The sequence below is a fragment of the Eriocheir sinensis genome, chromosome 19, assembly GCF_024679095.1.
Source record: "Eriocheir sinensis breed Jianghai 21 chromosome 19, ASM2467909v1, whole genome shotgun sequence".
In the NCBI taxonomy this organism is placed as follows: Eukaryota; Metazoa; Arthropoda; class Malacostraca; order Decapoda; family Varunidae; genus Eriocheir; species Eriocheir sinensis.
In genome coordinates, this window is record NC_066527.1 from 6,936,431 (window position 1) to 6,954,111 (window position 17,681).

General features: G+C 41.7%; 1 protein-coding gene across 7 annotated transcripts in view; it reads left to right on the forward strand.

Annotated features, from left to right (window-relative positions):
• LOC127000634 (eukaryotic translation initiation factor 4E-binding protein Mextli-like) overlaps positions 1–17,681 on the forward strand; it is an 88,366-nt gene that overhangs the window by 29,984 nt on the left and 40,701 nt on the right. For all 7 annotated transcript variants that reach the window (XR_007754359.1, XR_007754361.1, XR_007754360.1 and 4 more), the window contains exons 2-7: positions 219–300; positions 3,555–3,695; positions 7,600–7,766; positions 12,121–12,457; positions 13,336–13,407; positions 14,253–14,313. Coding sequence is in view for 4 of the 7 variants with exons in the window: in XM_050864570.1 (XP_050720527.1) it covers positions 219–300; positions 3,555–3,695; positions 7,600–7,766; positions 12,121–12,457; positions 13,336–13,407; positions 14,253–14,313 (860 nt within the window). In the remaining 3 variants the exon portion in view is untranslated. The remainder of the gene's footprint in view (positions 1–218; positions 301–3,554; positions 3,696–7,599; positions 7,767–12,120; positions 12,458–13,335; positions 13,408–14,252; positions 14,314–17,681) is intronic.

Genomic DNA, 17,681 nt, shown 5'->3' on the forward strand with positions numbered 1-17,681 from the left:
GTCTTCTCTCATACATACGTGTCCTGATCATATCCATTTCTTTATATTATTTGCCTTTAATATACCATGTACTTTAGTCCGTCCTCATATCCGTTTGCATTTTTTTTTTCTTACTCATAAAGCTGATTCCTATTACATCATTGATTTTTCTATTTAACACGTCGTCTCCCTGTGTCTGTGTGTGCCCGTCATTAACAGCCGTCTCTGCCTCTCCTCAGATGGGGCTGCCGCTCAAAAACAGGAAGGGGAAGGTGGAGAAGCCGAGGCCCCTCAAGCTGTGCACCCTCGGCGACCAGTCCAGTGAGTGTAGTAGTAGTTGTAGTAGTTGTAGTAGTTATGTGTAATCTTTCGAATAGTGCAGCGAATATGGCCAACATAATTCTGGGCTTCATGAAAAAGAAACTTATCATTCAAGAATAAAAATGTAATATTTCCACCGTACAAAAGTTTAGTCCGACCCCACTTATAGTATGCAGTGCAGTTTTGGTCTCCCCACCATGCGAATTAAGGACATTGCTAAATTAGGTGTTCAACGTAGAACCAAAAAGATGATCTCACGCAACAAATCATATCTTTCAACTTGTTTACTCGTGAGAAACTGATCGTGTTTCAAAATATTCGATGGTTCAATGAATGTAGACAAGTCCAAATAGTTTACGATCGATGACATGGTGCTAAACTAAGGTGGAAAAAATCAAACCACCTAATTCGTTTTCACCAACGTTGTTTTAAGAGTTTCAGCGCAACACGATTGATGCCTCTAAAAACAAACTCAACCGCCACTTCTTGCAAGTAATGTTCACTCAGGCTGAAATGCAAAGTTTTGGCTGTTTCTTTTTGCCATTTCCGCTGCGTTTAGTTAAGGGCAGACCCCAAATCTAGGCCATGAGGTATATGGTCTGAACATCTACATAAATTTAACTATATCTGCACTTCAGTTTATCCGTCTTCATGTCAGTGGAAAATATGTATGAGGGGGAAGAGGAGAAGGAGGAGGAGTACAAAGGAAAAGCAAACAACAACAGACCTCTTGGTCCTAACTAGGCTGTTTGCTGTTGCTACCATCTACTGATTCTACTCTAACCTACGAGTCAGAGACACAGGACAGCAAAGGCGAAGGCTCCTCCCCTCCCACCAGTCCCTCCAGCCGAGGCTGGCACGAAAAGGAAGTATAGAAAAACTACAATGGAATTTTACATGGACAGAAGGAAGATCATACACGACAACTAAGCTTACACTACTTTCTGTTAGACAACAGCAAAATAGCGAATGTTCGGGTTAGCTTCTAAATATTTGTCTATTCGGTTTTTGAACGTGCAAATAGTTTCGCTTTCGACGACGTTTTGAGGCAGACCATTCCATACATTGATGACACGGTTGAAGAAGAAGTGTTTTGATTCATTTGAGTTGAAACGCTTCCTCGTTATTTTGTATCCATTGTTTCTTGTTACACTTGATTGAGAGACTGTACAATAATCATAAACATTAACGTTATGGAATCCCTTGTAAATTTTAAACACTTCTATAAGGTCACCTCTTAGCCTGCGCTTTGATAAGCTGAATAAGTTAAGTTCTTTAAGTCTGTCTTCGTACGGTTTGTTTCGCAGTCTAGGGATCAAGGATTATATACTACAGTATATAATCCTTGCTAGGGATCATTTTAGCAGCTCGACGCTTCACCCTCTCGAGTTTATCTATATCTTTTCTGTAATAGGGAGACCAAAACTGAACGCAATATTCAAGATGTGGGCAAACTAACGAATTGTAGCGTACAGTGTCAATATTACTTTTTTTGATTTATGTTCAAATGTACGACCAATAAATCCGATTAGTTTGTTGGCAGTTTTTACTACTACTGTGCAATGTTGACTCGGTTGACTCGGAGGAGGAGGAGAAAACACTATCAGGAATACAACGACCAACAACAGAGTAAAAGAAAGAAAAAGCATTATGTCATTGGTGACCTCCCTCTTTTTCTCCCTCTGTTCCTCTAATTACAGTATATGTATCTGTCTTTGTTCTTCAGTTAACAGCAGGATGATGATGATGATGATGATAAGGAGAAGGAGGAAGAAGAGGAGGAAGTTCTATTACGAAAAGTTCATTGTAAAAGTGATACAATGAAATCGTTAACGAGAAATAATGGTGCAAATGTAAACAAACAAATTAAAGAGTGCACCAATTATTTTCAGTGGCGCAGTGCAATACGACTGATTCGTTTAAAAGACAAACTTGACCGTCTCCTACACCTTAACATTCACTACGGCAGAATTGCAAAGTCTTGGTGGCCATTTGTTTTTTACAGTCAAGGAAGCAGCTCAAGGGCAAAGATAAATGAGAAAAAAAACAATATAGTACAATTATTATGTTTAAAGACAGACCACAGTATAAGAGAGAGAGAGAGATATATATAATAATTTTTTTCTCTCTCTCTCTCTCTCTCTCTCTCTCTCTCTCTCCTGGTAATATAGCTGAAGAGGTGTCGTAGTACTTTATTTCGCAAGAGGAGGAAGGAGAAAGGCAGTAGCTGTAATAATCTGATCCGTATTGACAACCCAACTTCCTCTCTCTTTCATCTCTCCGGTGGTGAAGTAAGAACAGAGTAGAAGAAGCAATCAGGAGGAGAAGGAGGAGGAGGAGGAGGTGATGATGTGAAGGTGTGCAATACAGTAGCGGAAGAGTAGCTACACACAACATCACTCTTAACCAATCTTCCTCTCCTTATATTTCCGTCTCACCGCAATATGAAACAGACAACATCCAGAAATAACTCTACTTTACTCATTCCGTGATATAGCAGCACTGTTTTTGCCTCTCCCACTCCGCATTTCTTTTTTTTTCTCTTCCTCTCTCTACCATCACTTATTTTCCGTATCAATGTCTGCACAGTGAAGGCCCGGGACGCTGTTTGACCTATATCACTTTCTTCCCCTGACAGCCTTTCATGGACCTCAATAAGAATGATAATAGGGAGGGTGAATACTAACAAGAGAGGTGGAAGGGATATTAACTTAGGGCCGTATTGCTAAACATTTCGCCGCCCAAGTACACATATTTGACAAGGCTTTCGTAGGAGTTTTGGGCATTTCCAGTAGTAGTTTTATGACCCTGGTGGTAGTTTTGCCCTTCTTCTGTACCATGAACCTGAAGAAACACTCATTAGAACCCAACTGATCCCCTCTTTGACCTTTAGAAATACTGATGTGAGAAGCGAAAGTGTCTTATAATACCGACCTTAGTAAGTCTTTTGTAATTCTCCTTCCCATGCAGTGGAGAGCGTGTTGGCGGAGGTGTTGGTGGAAAGCATATGAACTCTCCTCTTTCCTTCTTCGTATTTAGCAATGGAGAGTGTGTTAAGGACATGGACATATAGAAGGGATGCATTTGCATTGATGATGATGCTTTGCATTGGAGAGCCTGTTCGTTGACATAGACGTAGTAGAAGGCATATGAACTGTTCTCTCTCCTCCTTCGTACCTTCCAGTGGAGAGAGTGTTGAGGACATGGATGTAGTAGAAGGGATAATAACTGCCTTCTTTCTTTTTCCCTCGCAGTGGAGAGCGTGTTAGCAGACATGGACGTGGTCTCGCAGTACCTCAACTCCTCGCCCTACGACCGCTCCGTGTACCCGGCCATCGTGGCGCTGTGCGAGAACCTCAAGATGTTCGGCTCGCAGCTGGAGAACGTGTATAAAGGTGTGTACCGTGCGGGGCTGTGTTTACCTGAGAGTGTATACCTGGACACACACACACACACACACACACAGATAAATAAGTACGCAAAAGATAGTAAGCTGGAGAACGTGTATAAAGGTGTGTACTGTGTGGGTGTGTGTTTACCTGATAATGTATACCTGGATTTATGACACACACACACACACACACACACACACACACACACAGATGAATAAGTAAGCAAAAGAAAGTAAAAAAAAGGTTTGGTGAAAGATTAAGGAAAGAAAGGTTAAAAAGACATATTAATAATGCATAAATGTATAGAGAAACGACACACACACACACACACACACACACACACACACACACACACACACACAAAGGAGGTTTTAAAGCCTGTAGACAAAACACCTGTGAAGTAATTGAGGTCATTAATCTTTTTTTCTAACACTTTCTCTTTCTTTCTTTCCTGTTCCCTTTGTTAATTCCTTCCTTTCGAGTTCCCTTCGTATTTTTTTTTTTGTTCTACTTCCCTCCTCTTCTATTACAAGCACTTTCCTTTCTTAACATTCCTTTGTTATTACTTTTTTCTTCGTATTTCCCGTCATTTTATTGCAGTTCGTTAAATATCCCTTTCTCTTTGACATCCCCTCTCCCATTCTTTCTCTCATTGTCGCTTTCAGTCAGTAACGTAATCTAACTTTTATTTCCCAGTTTCTTTTATTTTATTTATCTCCCATTCTTTCCCTCATTGTCTTTGTCTGTAACCTAATCTAACTTTTATTTCCCTGTTTCTTTCATTTTATTTCTCTCATTCTTTATCTCATTGTCTCTGTAACGTAATCTAACTTTTATTTCTCCGTTTCTTTCATTTTATTTCTCTCATTCTTTCCCTCATTGTATCTGTGTCTGTAACCTAATCTAACTTTTATTTCCCTGTTTCTTTCATTTTATTTCTCCCATTCTTTCCCTCATTGTGTCTGTCTGTAACCTAATCTAACTTTTATTTCCCTGTTTCTTTCATTTTATTTCTCTCATTCTTTCCCTCATTGTGTCTCTCTGTCTGTAACCTAATCTAACTTTTATTTCTCCGTTTCTTTCATTTTATTTCTCTCATTCTTTCTCTTACTGTCTTTCTGTAACCTGATCTAACTTTTATTTCCCTGTTTCTTTCATTTTATTTCTCTCATTCTTTCCCTCATTGTCTGTAACCTAATCTAACTTTTATTTCCCTGTTTCTTTCATTTTATTTCTCTCATTCTTTCTCTCATTGTTTCTGTCTGTAACCTAATCTAACTTTTATTTCCCTGTTTCTTTCATTTTATTTCTCTCATTCTTTCCCTCATTGTCTGTCTGTAACCTAATCTAACTTTTATTTCTCCATTTCTTTCATTTTATTTCTCTCATTCTTTCCCTCATTGTCTGTCTGTAACCTAATCTAACTTTTATTTCCCAGTTTCTTTCATTTTATTTCTCTCATTCTTTCCCTCATCGTCTGTCTGTAACCTAATCTAACTTTTATCTCCCTGTTTCTTTCATTTTATTTCTCTCATTCTTTCCCTCATTGTCTGTCTGTAACCTAATCTAACTTTTATTTCTCCATTTCTTTCATTTTATTTCTCTCATTCTTTCCCTCATTGTCTGTCTGTAACCTAATCTAACTTTTATCTCCCTGTTTCTTTCATTTTATTTCTCTCATTCTTTCCCTCATCGTCTTTCTGTAACTTAATCTGGCTTTTATTTCCCTGTTTCTTTCATTTTATTTCTCCCATTCTTTCCCTCATCGTCTTTCTGTAACCTAATCTAACTTTTATTTCTTCGTTTCTTTCATTTTATTTCTCTCATTCTTTCCCTCATTGTTTCTGTCTGTAACCTAATCTAACTTTTATTTCCCTGTTTCTTTCCTTTTATTTCTCCCATTCTTTCCCTCATTGTGTCTCTCTGTAACCTAATCTAACTTTTATTTCTTCGTTTCTTTCATTTTATTTCTCTCATTCTTTCCCTCATTGTTTCTGTCTGTAACCTAATCTAACTTTTATTTCCCTGTTTCTTTCCTTTTATTTCTCTCATTCTTTCCCTCATTGTGTCTCTCTGTAACCTAATCTAACTTTTATTTCTTCGTTTCTTTCATTTTATTTCTCTCTTTCTTTCCCTCATTGTCTGTCTGTAACCTAATCTAACTTTTATTTCTCCGTTTCTTTCATTTTATTTATCTCCCATTCTTTCCCTCATTATCTGTCTGTAACCTGATCTAACTTTTATTTCCCTGTTTCTTTCATTTTATTTCTCTTATTCTTTCTCTCATTGTGTGTCTGTATGTAACCTAATCTAACTTTTATTTCCGTTTCTTTCATTTTATTTCTCTCATTCTTTCCCTCATTGTCTGTAACCTCATCCAACTTTTATTTCCCCGTTTCTTTCATTTTATTTCAGTTCACTCTATAGGTCCTTTTCTCTCCCTTTCTCTTAACGATTCCTTCCTCCCCTCACTCTCTCTTATTGCCTATGTCTCTAACCTAACTTAACTTTTATCTTATTTTTTTGTTATTTTATCGTAGTTTACTAAATATCCCTTTCTTTTACATTCTCTTCGCCCCTTACTCTTCTTTTTTCTCTGCCTTTTTGCCTGTCTGTCTGCATAGCTGGGCACGATAACAGAAAACCTTATTCCCGATAACCGATAACTGATAATGAAAAACCTTAACGGCGATAACCGATATTCGTTAACTAGAGACACAAATATAGGCGATAACCGATACCCGATATAAATCCACAATTCCGATACTAGCTAGCGATAAGTCCGATAGGCGAAAACGATACTATATTGATATTTCAGATAGAACAACATTGATGAATTCAAATTTTCATTATCTGTATTTTAGGAAACTTACAAAACCTCAAAACCACACGTTGACACGTACCTATGGACGGTAATACTAGAAATGCCTGAACCGGTGTTGTGTTGTTTGGCGTCCCCGCCGTCAAAAATTGTTTACAAACTCTGGTCTCTCGTGAACGGTGCATGCTCAGACCAGCAAGCGTAGACCTGTACAGTCTCACAAAGCTTTTAAACCGTAATTAAGAGTTGCTGGAAGGCTGAATCAGACATATAGTACCACTACCACCATCCTCGCTGTTTTTAGAACGACACTCTGTACGAGTTGTATTTATATGTACAGAGTGTACGTCGTTCTAGAAACAGCGAGGATAATGTTACTATGTTGATTCAGCTTTCCAGCAACTCTTGTGTTAAAAGCATTGTGAGACTGAACAAATCTACATAATCTGAGCATGCAGTCCACGAAGACCAATGTTTGTAAACAAAAGCGCCAACTTTTGACGATGGGACACCAAATAACACAACACCAATTCAATACCATGACATGGTCACAAACGAATATGGAATATCAAATTTGAGGCAGTGAATAATCATTTTGGGGGCAAAGTTAAATGATTTTTCTCTATGATATATTGATTTTTGAGTAGCATAAAAAAAATAACCTAGTGTTTTAATTTTCATGATCTAAGCATGAAATCTCATCACCGAAGATATTTCATACCCCGAAGTTTTTTCATACAACACCGGGCCACGCATGCGCAGTAGGGAGACAACGTTTTTTTCTGAGAGGCGGAAAAAAAGTAGCGATTATCGCTAGTTTGGTTACACAAGTAACGAAGATACCGATATATATTTAAATAAGTAGCGGATGGTCGATAATCCGCTTTTGTTATCAGCGATAAAATATCGCGATAACTTATCGCGATAACGCCCAGCTATGTCTGTCTGTAACCTAACCTAACCTAACCTAACCTAACCTAACCTTACCTTACCTTACCTTACCTTACCTTACCTTACCTTACCTTACCTTACCTAACCTAACCTAACCTAACCTAACTTCAACTCTAATCTTCATCCTTTCTTCAGACCAGCTGGACAAATGTTACATCTCTCTTCGTAATGGCTGCCGTGATGACCGCCTGAGTCTCGCCGCGCGCTACCGGCTGCTGGAGGTGATTGAGCTGCGGGCGATGCACTGGCAGGCCAACGAGAACCTCATCAACTACTACAAACAGAAGCTCGTGCAGATTGAGGTGCGTCTCTCTCTGTGTTGCTCTGTTGGGTCTGGAAGTGAGGATGATTCGAGCCAGCGTTACCATATTATCGTACTCAAAACATCGCATTCGTCAGTTCTAGGGCCCAAAACTTTCGTAGCCAAACAGATAACGCGATTCTGGGTGAAGTTATCGTTAAAATTGTTACTTGTTGGTGTTTGTTTCCTATAGTTGTGAGTCAAAAACCGAAAAATACGATGTGCTGAGTGGCTAAGTACGATAATTTGGTAACGCTGATTCGAGCTCTTACCAGCGTTGCCAGATTATCATACTCAGAGCATAGTATTTACCGGTTTCTGACGCCTAACTATTGCCGAGAAACATCAGGATCTAACTCTTTTAACGGTAACCATAAATGAGTTTCGTTATTGGAGCCCAGAAGACAGTTTTGGGGTAGGAAGTCGAGAAATATAAGCGGCTGAGTACGACAATCTGGCAACGTTGGTCTCTGTGTTGGTGTGTTGGGTCGGGAAGTGGGAAGGATTCGAGCTCTTAAATGTCTCGGTACTTTGGTTCGCCTGTTTCAAAAGCCTCATAGAAGTTGCTGGGCTTTTCATGGACCGTTTTGTGGTCATAGGGATGGAAAATCACCCATGGAAAGCAGGTTAACCTTCTCTGTGACCTTAGAAAGTAGTCGTAATGGAACCCGATACCTTTAAGAATATGGACATGTGAGGGGGAATGAAGGGAAGAGTGATAATTATGACGTGTTTTTTGTTTTATGTTTGTTGTTTTATTGTTTTTAGTGTTATTTTTATGTTGTTAGGAGATGTAAATAAGGGATAGCGATGGGGATGGTCTGTATAAAGGGAGGGAGGTGGTCGAAAGATGTGTGTGTGTGTGTGTGTGTGTGTGTGTTTGGAGGAAGTAATGAGGGGGAAGTGATGGAGAGATTGTTTATAAAGGCAAAAAAAATGTGAAGAGTGAGGAAAGGAAGGTGGAAAGATGTGTGTGATAATTGGTCTGATGGATTTTGTGGGTATGAAGGGAAAGAAAGTCGGTAGAGAAGATGATTTGAACAGGAAAGTAAGAAGGATTTGGAGAGGAAAGTAGGAAGGATTTGGAGAGGAAAGTAGGAAGGATTTGGAGAGGAAAGTAAGAAGGATTTGGAGAGGAAAGTAAGAAGGATTTGGAGAGGAAAGTAAGAAGGATTTGGAGAGGAAAGTAGGAAGGATTTGGAGAGGAAAGTAAGAAGGATTTGGAGAGGAAAGTAAGAAGGATTTGGAGAGGAAAGTAAGAAGGATTTGGAGAGGAAAGTAAGAAGGATTTGGAGAGGAAAGTAAGAAGGATTTGGAGAGGAAAGTAAGAAGGATTTGGAGAGGGAAAGTAAGAAGAAGGATTTGGAGGAAAGTAAGAAGGATTTGGAGAGGAAAGTAAGAAGGATTTGGAGAGGAAAGTAAGAAGGATTTGGAGAGGAAAGTAAGAAGGATTTGGAGAGGAAAGTAGGAAGGATTTGGAGAGGAAAGTAGGAAGGATTTGGAGAGGAAAGTAGGAAGGATTTGGAGAGGAAAGTAGGAAGGATTTGGAGAGGAAAGTAAGAAGGATTTGGAGAGGAAAGTAGGAAGGATTTGGAGAGGAAAGTAAGAAGGATTTGGAGAGGAAAGTAGGAAGGATTTGGAGAGGAAAGTATGAAGGATTTGGAGAGGAAAGTAAGAAGGATTTGGAGAGGAAAGTAAGAAGGATTTGGAGAGGAAAGTAAGAAGGATTTGGAGAGGAAAGTAAGAAGGATTTGGAGAGGAAAGTAAGAAGGATTTGGAGATGAAAGTAAGAAGGATTTGGAGAGGAAAGTAAGAAGGATTTGGAGAGGAAAGTAAGAAGGATTTGGAGAGGAAAGTAGGAAGGATTTGGAGAGGAAAGTAGGAAGGATTTGGAGAGGAAAGTAGAAGGATTTGGAGGAAAGTGAGAAGGATTTGGAGAGGAAAGTAAGAAGGATTTGGAGAGGAAAGTAAGAAGGATTTGGAGAGGAAAGTAAGAAGGATTTGGAGAGGAAAGTAAGAAGGATTTGGAGAGGAAAGTAAGAAGGATTTGGAGAGGAAAGTAAGAAGGATTTGGAGAGGAAAGTAAGAAGTATTTGGAGAGGAAAGTAAGAAGGATTTGGAGAGGAAAGTAAGAAGGATTTGGAGAGGAAAGTAAGAAGGATTTGGAGAGGAAAGTAAGAAGGATTTGGAGAGGAAAGTATGAAGGATTTGGAGAGGAAAGTATGAAGGATTTGGAGGAAAGTAGGAAGGATTTGGAGGAAAGTAAGAAGGATTTGGAGAGGAAAGTGAGAAGGATTTGGAGAGGAAAGTGAGAAGGATTTGGAGAGGAAAGTAAGAAGGATTTGGAGAGGAAAGTAAGAAGGATTTGGAGAGGAAAGTAAGAAGGATTTGGAGAGGAAAGTAGGAAGGATTTGGAGAGGAAAGTAAGAAGGATTTGGAGAGGAAAGTGAGAAGGATTTGGAGAGGAAAGTGAGAAGGATTTGGAGAGGAAAGTAAGAAGGATTTGGAGAGGAAAGTGAGAAGGATTTGGAGAGGAAAGTAAGAAGGATTTGGAGAGGAAAGTGAGAAGGATTTGGAGAGGAAAGTAAGAAGGATTTGGAGAGGAAAGTAGGAAGGATTTGGAGAGGAAAGTAAGAAGGTGGAAAGACGTATGTGATAGATCTGATGGATTTCGTGGGTAGGCCTAAGTAGGGAAAAAAGGCGGTAGAGAAGAAGGTTTGTAGAGGAAAGAAAGATGTGCTGGCGTGAAAAAGTGATAATGGAAGAAAATGATGGAGATACTGTATACAAAAGGGAGAAAGGCATAGAAGAAAGAATGGTGATGAAAGTAAGGGAAAGAAAGATGAGTGTGGGCTATTTTGTTGTCTTAGGAGATGATGATGATGAGGTAAAGTGAGGGAGGTGGTGTGTTTATGAAGAGAAGAAAGGTATTGAAGAGTAGCGTTGGGTGAGGGAAGGAAAGTGGAAAGGTGTGTGTGTGTGTGTGTGTGAGAGAGATGATGATGAGGTAAAGTGAGGAAGATAGTGTGTTTATGAAGAGAAGAAAGGTATTGAAGAGGAGTGTTGGGTGAGGGAAGGAAAGTGGAAAGGTGTGTGTGTGTGTGTGTGTGTGTGTGTGTGAGAGATGATGATGAGGTAAAGTGAGGGAGCTGGTGTGTTTATGAAGAGAAGAAAGGTATTGAAGAGGAGTGTTGGGTGAGGGAAGGAAAGTGGAAAGGTGTGTGTATGTGTGTGTGAGAGAGATGATGATGAGGTAAAGTGAGGGAGGTTGTGTGTTTATGAAGAGAAGAAAGGTATTGAAGAGGAGTGTTGGGTGAGGGAAGGAAAGTGGAAAGGTGTGTGTGTGTGTGTGTGTGTGTGTGTGTGTGTGAGATGATGATGAGGTAAAGTGAGGGAGCTGGTGTGTTTATGAAGAGAAGAAAGGTATTGAAGAGGAGCGTTGGGTGAGGGAAGGAAAGTGGAAAGGTGTGTGTGTGTGTGTGTGTGCTAGAAAGTGATAATGGGACAGTGATGATAGTGTATATGAAGGTAAAAAAAGGTGGTGGAGCAGAAAATGACGAGAAAAGTAAGGTGGAAAGTTGTGGATATATGTTGTTATGTGCTATTAGAAAGTGATAATGTGAGAAAATGATAAAGATAGCATATACAAAGGGAGGAAAGGGTGTGTGAAGAAGAGGGCTTAGTGAGGAAAGTAAAAGGGAAGTGTGTGTGTGTGTGTGTGTGTGTGTGTGTGTGTGTGTGTGTGTGTGTGTGTGTGTGTGTGTGTGTTAGAGGTTGATTATGGGGTTTAGAGATGAAGATGCTGTACACAAAGGAAAGAATAACATAGGCGGTGGAGGAGAGTGGATGGCGAGGAGAGTGAAGTGGCAAAAATCTACTAAATGGAGGAGGAAGGGAATGGAGGAAGTGTAAAGCACCTCTCCTTAACACGAGCATTCAAGTCATCACTGAAATACTATATGTTGCATTAATTAGTTCCACCACACTCCACCATCACCAATACTAATACCACTCACCACCACTACTAACACCACACTACCACCATAAACATCATCATCACCACTACTACTACCAAAAACACCACCAATACCACCACCACCACCACCACCACTACTAACACATGCCACCACCACCACCACCATCACCACTACTAACACATGCCACTACCACCACCACCACCGTCACCACCACCACCACCACCACTACTACTACTACCACCACCACCACCACCACTACTACTACTACCACCACCACCACCACCATCACCACTACTGCCTCATCACCACCACCACTACCACTACCATCACCACCACCACCACCACCACTAACCCCCTCCCTCTTTACCCCCAATACAGGCAGAAGAAGCGGCTCTTGAGGAACAGACCACTGCGGACACCTCAGGCCAGAGCACCCCGGGCATCACCCTGACACCCACCACCACACCCATGGGCATACCCGGACTCCAGCCCTTCCAACAGACCATCTATAGCCAGCTGCCCCAACAGACCAACCCCGCCATCGCCACCACCCAGCCCCAGTCCACCCTCGGCCCCCAGACCCCAGTCACCCCCACGCTGCTTGGCCCCGGGGAGATTATCAGGAACTCGGGGAAGTTTGCCAAGCCGACCAGAATCCCCGGAAAGAATTACTGCAAGGACGAGGTGGTGATTCGCAATGCTGACTCTGGGAAAGGTTAGTGTTGGTGTTGGTGTTGGTGATAGCGTTAGTGTTTGTGTTGTATTTGTTATTAATTTTTTCTACATCACAGGAGTTTGTTTAAGGGTAAAAAGAAGGATGTTATATTTTGCTCTCTTTTGTGAGTATTAAATCTTCCATAGTACATAGATGAACTGACTGTAGTAGGTTATTTTTCTATTTCGACACCATAAAAGAAGTAGACCTATATTTTTGGATACATGTAGTTGTAGTTTATCAATTTTCACTGTGAGAGATTTATCATGATAGACAAACATTTAAGAATCTCTCAATACCATTTCTTTATTTCTAAGTTTCCTCAATGTCTACCCTGACCCTCCTTCCTTCCCTTCCTCTTGTTGTGCCCTCGGTCCTACACACTTCTTCCCTCTCTCTCTCTCTCTCCCCTCCACTATCCCTCCCTCTGCTCTCCACACTTCCTCTCTCTCCTTCTTTCCCTCCCTTCCACTTTTCATACCCTCCTTCCTCCACATTTCTCCCCTCTTTCCCTTCCACCATCCTAATCTTTCCTCTGTACTCCACATTTCCTTCTCTTCTCCTTCCCTCTCTCCCCTTCTTTCCCTCCCTTCCCCTTTTCATACCCTTGGCCCCCTTCTCTTCTTCCCTCTTTTCCTTCCACCGTCCTTTTCTATCCTCTGTATTCCACATTTCCTTCTCTCTCCCTCCCTCCCTCTCTCCCCTTCTTTCCCTCCCTTCCCCTTTTCATACCCTCAGCCCCTTCATCTTCCCTCTTTCCCTTCCACCTTCCTTTTCTTTCCTCTGTACTCCACACTTCCTTCTCTTCTCCCTCCCTCTCACTCTCATTCCTTCCCTCCGTCTGTCTCCCTTTCTCATCCTTCTCTTGGTTCTTACAGTCATGGGCATCAAGGGCCGTCGAGTTCACATGATCGAGGAGCTCTCCGAGACCATCATATCCTTCCAGAGAGGTAATGACGCACGGACACACGCACACACATTGTTTGGTGGTTGGCTGATAATGATTGTTTTAAATTTTTTAGTTGTTGCTTTCATTTGTTTTATCTTTAGGGTGTTTAGGTGACTGGTTCTTCAAGTTTTCTAATGGAGGTTGCTGAAAAGTCAATAGGGTGAAAATCTGTGTTCATGGATTTTTCAACAAGGGGATGCACCATATGATTTAGAGCAACCGTTTGAATTATGATACTTATAGGCATAGGCTGAAAAAATGTTTATACTCCTGCCAAAGATGCTATTGGACGAAACCTTTATCATGTTTGAGACTTAACCTGTCCGCTGCGATTGGCACGGATTTGGTCTTCACTGGTAGCCAGGTAACATACACTCCCAGGTCTTTCTCTGCCTCTGTGGTGGAAAGTGGAGTGTTTCCCATGTGGTATTGGTGTGCTGGATATCCCCTTTCAAGGTGCAGGACTTTACACTTTTCTTCATTGAATTGTAGCAGCCACCTATTGCTCCACTGCAGCAGCTTGGTGATGTCTTCTTGTAGGAAATCTGCAGCCAAGGGTTAAATAAGAACTTCAGAGGTGCAGTTGAGCCTGTTGTCACCTGCTTGATTAAATAAAAAAACTTATGTATCAGTGCGCTTAGTTATTAGATAAGTTAAAGCTGCCAGAAAATCATAAACTGAAAAAATGTCCAGTATATAGTTATGGGAAAAGTTAAATCATTGTATGCATGATAATTATTGGGTTAGTTTTCACATTTTAACATTCAGGAGAAAACATGAACTATTATGTGACAGATAGAAATACAGGCAACAGAGTACGTAACCTTTGCTGTGTTGTCGTTGCAGTGGCGCCGGGTGCGAGGGAGAGGCTGGTGCAGATCACGGGGCCGGCCGAGGAGAACATCAAGTAGGTCTAGGGATGGAGGCTGCATTGTTGGTGCTACTTATCGCTGTTGTTGTTATTATAGTGAGCCACAGATACACATAAATGATCAAGAAGCATTCATACATAGCAGCATAACTTAGTATATACACACTTATACTTTGAGAGGCACTCAGAGATGGAAAGTAAATCAGAAAATTCATAAGTTTATAAGAAAATTCAGTCTTGTAACTTTTGAATCAGTGTTATTACTTATAATGAGCCAGATACAGGTAGATAATTAAGAAGAAGCATTCATACATTTCAGGATCATTTAGCACACCCTGTTTTTTATTTTATAGGAATCAGTTAAGTGTGTAAAGAAAATTGGAAAGTTCATAAGTTCTAGCGGACTTTTTTTTCTTCATTATTGTTGTGGGCTTTTTTTTTCATTATTGTAGTGGCCTTTTTTTTTCATTGTTTCCTTTTTTTTTTCCCTTGAACTGTTTCCTCTACTGTAAAAAAAAATATATATAAAAAAATAAGTGCATGAGAAAACTCGGCCCTAGAACTTTTGCATCTTAGCCCCAAATGTGTGAATGTGTAACCCTCACCATCACTTTGGCCATTCCACGAGTACTTCTCTTACAGCATGTACAACAATTACTATGTGCAACTATTTTAAATGTTTGTCACCACCATAATTAATGAACTGAGTACTGAGTACTTTGAGCAGCTGTACATGGTGGACCCTCCACGTGGGCAGCTTCCAGCTGCTGGGTTACAGGTGGCGGATGCTGACCCACCCATTGACGAAACCCCACCCTCTCTGGGTGAGGTCAGAGAGGGTGTGGCCAAGTTGAGGGGTGGAAAGGCACCTGGCACCTGTAACATCAGCGCGGAGCTGCTCAAAGCTGGGGGTGAGGCCATGATCCGCGGTTTGCATGCGGTCTTGACTGCCGTATGGCAGTCCGGTACCATTCCTCCTGACTGGAAGAGGGGGTTGGTCATCCCTATCTGGAAAGGGAAAGGGGACCGCCAAGACTGTAACAACTACCGTGGTATTACACTGCTCAGTGTGCCAGGCAAGGTGCTTGCCCACCTATTGCTGATGCGAATTTGCAGCCAGCTGCTGAAGCTGCAGAGACCTGAACAGTCTGGGTTCACGCCTGGCAAGTGAACAACTGACCGTATCCTAGCGCTTGGTGTACTGGTGGAGCGCCGACGTGAGTTTTGACAAGGGATGCTTGCAGCCTATGTCGATCTCAGGAAGGCGCTTGACTCAGTGCATCGTGAGGCACTCTGGGATCTTCTGCGACTCCGTGGGATTCCTTCGAGGACCATTGGTTTGCTGACTGGCCTGTATTCTGGGACAGAGAGTGCTGTGAAGTGGTGGGGGGGCTTGTCCAGCTTCTTTCCCATGAATGCGGGAGTGAGGCAGGGCTGTGTCCTTGCTCCATCGCTTTTCAACACTTGTGTGGAACATCATCTCTCCTCCTCTCAACCTCACCTTCTCTTCCTTACCGAAACACAGGTTTCTGAGGCTACTGACAGCAATCTCTACTCTGTTCCCTCCTACTATCTCTATCCTAAATTTCAATCCAAAGCTGGATGTTGTGCCTACGTGCGCAACGACATCACTTGCTCTCGTGCCCACGACCTTGACTCTTCTGAATTTTCCACCATCTGGTTAAGACTTCATTGTCATTCTATTACTAAATACATCTGTGCTGTATATCTATCACCTAACTCTACCAACTATGTAAAATTCTTTGACTATTTGAATTCTAAAGTGGAGCACATCTTGACCCACTCTCCCTTCGCTGAAATCTCCATCCTAGGAGATTTCAGTGTTCACCACCAGCTTTGGCTTTCATCCTCCTTCACTGACCATCCTGGTGAACAAGCCTACAACTTTGCTATACTCAACGACCTAGAGCAGTTGGTCCAGCACCCTACACGTATTCCCGACTGTCTTGGAGACCGGCCCAACATTCTAGACCTCTTCCTTACCTCAAACCCTTCTGCTTATTCTGTCAAACTGTTCTCTCCGTTGGGCTCCTCCGATCACAATCTTATTTCTGCATCCTGTCCTATCGCTCCTGTACACCCTCTGGACCCACCGAAGAGGCGATGCTTCTGGCATTTTGCTTCAGCTCGGTGGGACGACCTGAGGATGTACTTTTCCGATTTCCCTTGGAATGATTATTGCTTCCAGGATAGAGACCCCTCTGTGTGTGCTCAGCGCATCACAGAGGTGATTGTCTCTGGAATGGAGGCATACATTCCTCGTTCTTCCTCTACTCCTCACACCAAAAAGTCTTGGTTTAATCACACTTGTTCTCGTGCTGTCAATGATAGAGAGGCAGCTCACAAAAGGTACCAGAGCCTTCAAACTAATGCTAATTATGAACTTTACATTTCTGCCCGAAATCGTGCCAAATCTATTCTCCGACTAACCAAAAATTCTTTCATTAATAGAAAATGCCAAAACCTTGCTTTCTCTAACTCTTCCCATGACTTCTGGCATCTAGCCAAAAACATCTCCTCCAACTTCACTTCTTCATCTTTCCCTCCACTCCTCAGTCCTGACGGCAACACTGCCGTCTCATCTATCTCTAAGGCTGAACTCTTCTCTCAAACTTTTTCTAAAAACTCCACTCTGGACGATTCTGGGCATATTCCTCCTACTCATCCCCCCTCTGACTCCTTTATGCCTGTTATAAAGATTCTTCAAAATGATGTTTTCTATGCCCTCTCTGGCCTCAATCCTCAGAAGGCTTATGGACCTGATGGAGTGCCTCCTATTGTCCTTAAAAACTGTGCCTCTGTGCTGTCACCCTGCCAGGTCAAACTCTTTCGCCTCTGCCTGTCAACATCTACCTTTCCTTCTTGCTGGAAGTATGCCTTCATACAGCCTGTGCCTAAGAAGGGTGACCGCTCCAATCCCTCAAACTACCGTCCTATAGCTTTACTTTCTTGTCTATCTAAAGCTTTTGATTCAATCCTTAACCGGAAGATTCAAAAGCACCTTTCCACTTCTGACCTTCTATCTGATCACCAGTATGGGTTCTGCAAGGGGTGTTCTTCTGGTGATCTCTTTGCCTTCTTAACTGACTCTTGGTCATCCTCTCTTAGCCGTTTCGGTGAAACTTTTGCTATTGAGCTGGACATATCAAAAGCTTTTGATAGGGTCTGGCACAAATCTTTGCTTTCCAAACTACCCTTCTACGGTTTCTATCCTTCTCTCTGTACCTTTATCTCCAGTTTCCTTTCTGACCGTTCTATTTCTGCCGTGGTAGACGGTCACTGTTCTTCCCCTAAATCTATTAACAGTGGTGTCCCACAGGGTTCTGTCCTATCTCCCACTCTTTTTCTGTTGTTCATTGATGATCTTCTTTCCAAAACGAACT